The sequence below is a fragment of the Colobus angolensis genome, unplaced genomic scaffold, assembly GCF_000951035.1.
Source record: "Colobus angolensis palliatus isolate OR3802 unplaced genomic scaffold, Cang.pa_1.0 Scaffold170, whole genome shotgun sequence".
NCBI classification, from domain to species: Eukaryota; Metazoa; Chordata; class Mammalia; order Primates; family Cercopithecidae; genus Colobus; species Colobus angolensis.
The window spans coordinates 767,009-770,797 of NW_012114822.1; the positions used below are offsets into that span (position 1 = coordinate 767,009).

Consider the following 3,789-nt stretch of genomic DNA (forward strand, 5'->3'; position numbering starts at 1 on the left):
GATCTCCTGACGTCATGATCCGCCCGTCTTGGCCTCCCAAAGTGCTGAGATTACAGGCGTGAGCCACCGCACCCGGCCGAGATATGTATTTTCAATCACTTCAGGGTGACAGGGTTTCACCATATTGGCCAGGCTGGTCTCAAACTCCTGATGTCATGATCCGCCCGTCTTGGCCTCCCAAAGTGCTGAGATTACAGGCGTGAGCCACCGCACCCGGCCGAGATATGTATTTTCAATCACTTCAGTGTTTCTCTATATATTGGAATTCTACCAGCTTCTTTGTTAAATCACGGAGTGAGGAAGGGCCTCAAAAGCCACACGTCTGAAGCCTGCAGCCCTGCAGACCCAGCCTCGGCCCTGCTGCGGGAGACTCACCTGCCAGGAGGGCGTGGATGTTCAGCCCTCGGTCCTGGTCCGCGGGGCTGCACACGTCCATCATGTAGGCGTGGCTGGGGTTGTCTGCTGAGTCGGCACTAAAGTCCATCAGCACCACCCCACACACGGTCAGCAGCAGGCCCCACTTGTGGTTGCCAGTCACGTCAGCCAGGGCGATGCCAATGTCCCGGCCATTCAGCAAGAGTGAGAGGCCCAGAAGTGCCCCTGGACACAGAGAAACAAAGTCACCCCAAGAAAATGCAGACCAGCTCTATCCTCCGCAGCTCACGACTTATGTCTAGAATCTTTAGGACCCAAGAATTTTAAAAACGTAAACCTCAAGCATAGCCCGGTGGAAAAGTCGCCTGCAAACTCACTATATATTTTGCACTTGGATGGGGGTTTTTATTTCATTAAGCAGAGAAGAAATGAGATGAACTTTATCAACTCGTTTTTAAAAATGATCAAAGGATCTATTCTCACAGTTAACTCAGGTCAGGTTACCGGGCACTCCCTGCCTCACACCAGGGCGGGTCCAGAGCTATCTGGGTAACTACTATCTACTATGGTCAACGTTCTTTTAAATTTTCCTAAAAGGAGGCAGTTGGGGCCTTTTTTTTTTTTTTCCTCTCCATTTTATTTCCATGCCAAAACAACAGACCTATAGCCAGGACAAGAATGAAAGGGCGTCTCCTTCCAAACCTTGAGGTACACCGGTCACTCCAAGCACCCAACAGAGGCTGCAGTAGGAATCCTGAAACAGAGCAGGCCAGCGGTCATTGCCGGGTTCCCCACGGCACATGGGGACATCGAATCAGCCTCCACATTCCTGAAGTGGCTGCTCTCAAACACCCCCAGTGCATCAAAAGAATAAGATGATGAAACAGAGTCAGTGACAAAACCCTGAACTTGGAAACCAAAGCTAACTCTTGGGATTACTCGGCATCTCCTTAAATCCTCCACTTTGTACCCTAAGGCCCTAAACAGCCATGACTTTCCTTGGGAATCCAAGAAATTTCAGGACCTTCCAGGCCCACCTGACACCAAGTGCTATGACTTGGAGCCTCTGACAAGGAGAGCCTGGCATGAGATGGTGTCAGCCCTTGGGGGCTGCTAAATCCCTGTTCTATTGTCTGGTTTTGATAAGGAACTTAAAATCTGGGATATGACCGGCAGTACCTGTGTTCCCCACAGTCCCAGACTAATGAGGGGAACTTAACTCTTGATCCTCCCTTCTCCCCTAAGGACCCTCAAGCTGCTGCAATGAGGCTTCTGGAAGCTTCCAGAGGCCCTCCACCATCGGGGAGGAGCTGGGGCTCACCGAGGATGGGGCTGATGAACCACACCAGGCTGTAGAGCTGGTCAGGCAGGCCCATCTGCAGGAGCACCGGGGTCACGTACGCCGTCTCCATGGCGTAGCTGAACTCGATGCCAAAGAGGATGCAGCCGTTGAAAAGCAGCTCCCGGAAGGACCTCTGGGGGTGCAGGTCCCCGAAGTCCACCAGCTCAAGCGGGCACGGGGTGTTGGGGGGCGGGGGTGGGGAGGGACGAATGCACTTCCTCCTCTTGGGGTGTCGTTTGAAGTTGTTGGCCCGGTGACTGAGGTGTCGTGTCACGGACCCCGAGTAGCCCGTGACCTGGGACCTCCAGAAGTCCTGTGGGGCCACACTGGGGAAGAAGGCGTCTCCCGGAGGGGTGCTGCTGGCTGCGGGGATCATCGTGGCGAGGGCTGGTGGGCGTCCCTGTGAGGAAAGCCCGTGGGGGGACCACAGTTACTTTTGCCTGGGTAGTCCTCCCCCGACATTTGAGTTCACACTGCAGAATTTAGAGTCAAACACCGTCCCCCAACAGCAGAGCCCACTGCTCACAGTTGATGCTTTGGGCCTCACTTTCCCATCTGCAGCTCCTCTGCCCCAGGAGGCCGAAGCCCAGTGCCTTCCCTACTCAGAGAGAGGACCCCTATCCTGCAGGTCCCCACCTCAAACTCAAAGGGACCATCTTCCAAACAGAGGCTCGGTCGGGACTGTCCTGAGGAAGTGAGAGCCTCTCAGCTTCTCTCAGGCCTCCAAGGACACCAGGCTATTTTAGGACCTGCGGCCCATTTCCAGGGCTAATTTTGCCCTTCCCTGAAGGTCCCAGGGCACCAGAGAGGAAGAGAGACCGGGCATGGTTAGGAACCACCCCCAGGTACCCTGAGTGCTTCCTCGCGGTGCAGGGACAGCTCCTCTCTCCCCAGATAGAGTCACAGCCAGTCCCCTCCACTCCCTAACGCTTGTGTTCCCTCCTTCGCAGTAGGCCAGGGGACCCTCCCTAAAGGCAGTTGAATGAGCTTAACATGAGCCCCTTTCCTTTAGCACCCACTGACAAGTGAATTTTAGTCCAGTGGGGAGAACCGAGGCTTTGACAGTATTCGAAAATGCTTTCTTTAAAGAAATAAGCCAAACTCTGGAATCCTGCAGTCACAGACAACACGCGAATGCAGAGGGACAGAACCAGGGGGAGCTGAGAAACAGATCCCCACCCCCCCAGCTTCAACTTACTTTTTAAGCATTTTCACAATGCCCATGACCTAGGTAAGGAGTGAGCAAGTTCAAGGCCTTCCCAGATAGACACCCCTCCACTCCCATCCTCCCCTGTCCTCTGCCCAGCTGGGGTTTGCAACCTGCACCACTTAGGCACTGGTTCCAAAGCGTCAAACTGTTTTTCACTGATTTGAAAGTAATCTAGATTATTAATATTAACAGAATGGATCTAATATGCTAGCTTGTGTGTTTTAGCCAATGTACACTTTTATAAGCACAAGGAGAGGAAAGCTGCTCAGATTAGCGGGGAAGAGACAAACACCAACAAAACAGAGCAGGGTGGGGGGGGTCCCAGGATTCTCTCAGACACAGCCCACCCCACCTGCTCCACAAAAAAGCAACAGACTAAATTCTCTTTGAAGTCCTTCCTGAGACATAGGCCCCCAAACTGGGACAACTTTCCCAACATTGATTTCTGATCATGGCCCTTGTCATTGGCCAAGATAAATATCACAGGCTTTCTCTCAAAATTAGTTTTAAGCTTCAAAAGTAAGGCTCTTCTTTTTCTGACATTAACTTACCATACAGCCTTCCATCACACTATCACTAGACAATAAATTATTTATGAATCACTCTGAAATTCCTCACTCTGGATTTGTATCTAAAACTCTTCCACCACCCTACCCACTCAGAGATTGTGTTTCTTCTCTTTGGAAGACACCAATGGTGAAAATGATTGGATCTAGAGACATCCCAGCAGGATAAAGAACACTGTGTTAATCCAATGACTCATCCATCCATCCATCTACCCACCCACCTATCCATGCATCCATCCACTCACCCACTCATCCATCCATCCACCCATCCATCCACCCATCCATCCATCCATCCA

At 52.0% G+C, this 3,789-nt stretch overlaps 1 protein-coding gene across 1 annotated transcript in view; it reads right to left on the reverse strand.

The window, feature by feature from the left end:
• Positions 1-3,789, reverse strand: part of SLC45A1 (solute carrier family 45, member 1) — a 34,119-nt gene that overhangs the window by 25,839 nt on the left and 4,491 nt on the right. The window contains exons 2-4 of the mRNA XM_011938301.1: positions 1,697-2,117; positions 1,037-1,129; positions 376-600 (exon numbers count right to left, since the gene is read on the reverse strand). Coding sequence (XP_011793691.1) covers positions 376-600; positions 1,037-1,129; positions 1,697-2,093 — 715 coding nt within the window. The 5' untranslated portion in view covers positions 2,094-2,117. The remainder of the gene's footprint in view (positions 1-375; positions 601-1,036; positions 1,130-1,696; positions 2,118-3,789) is intronic.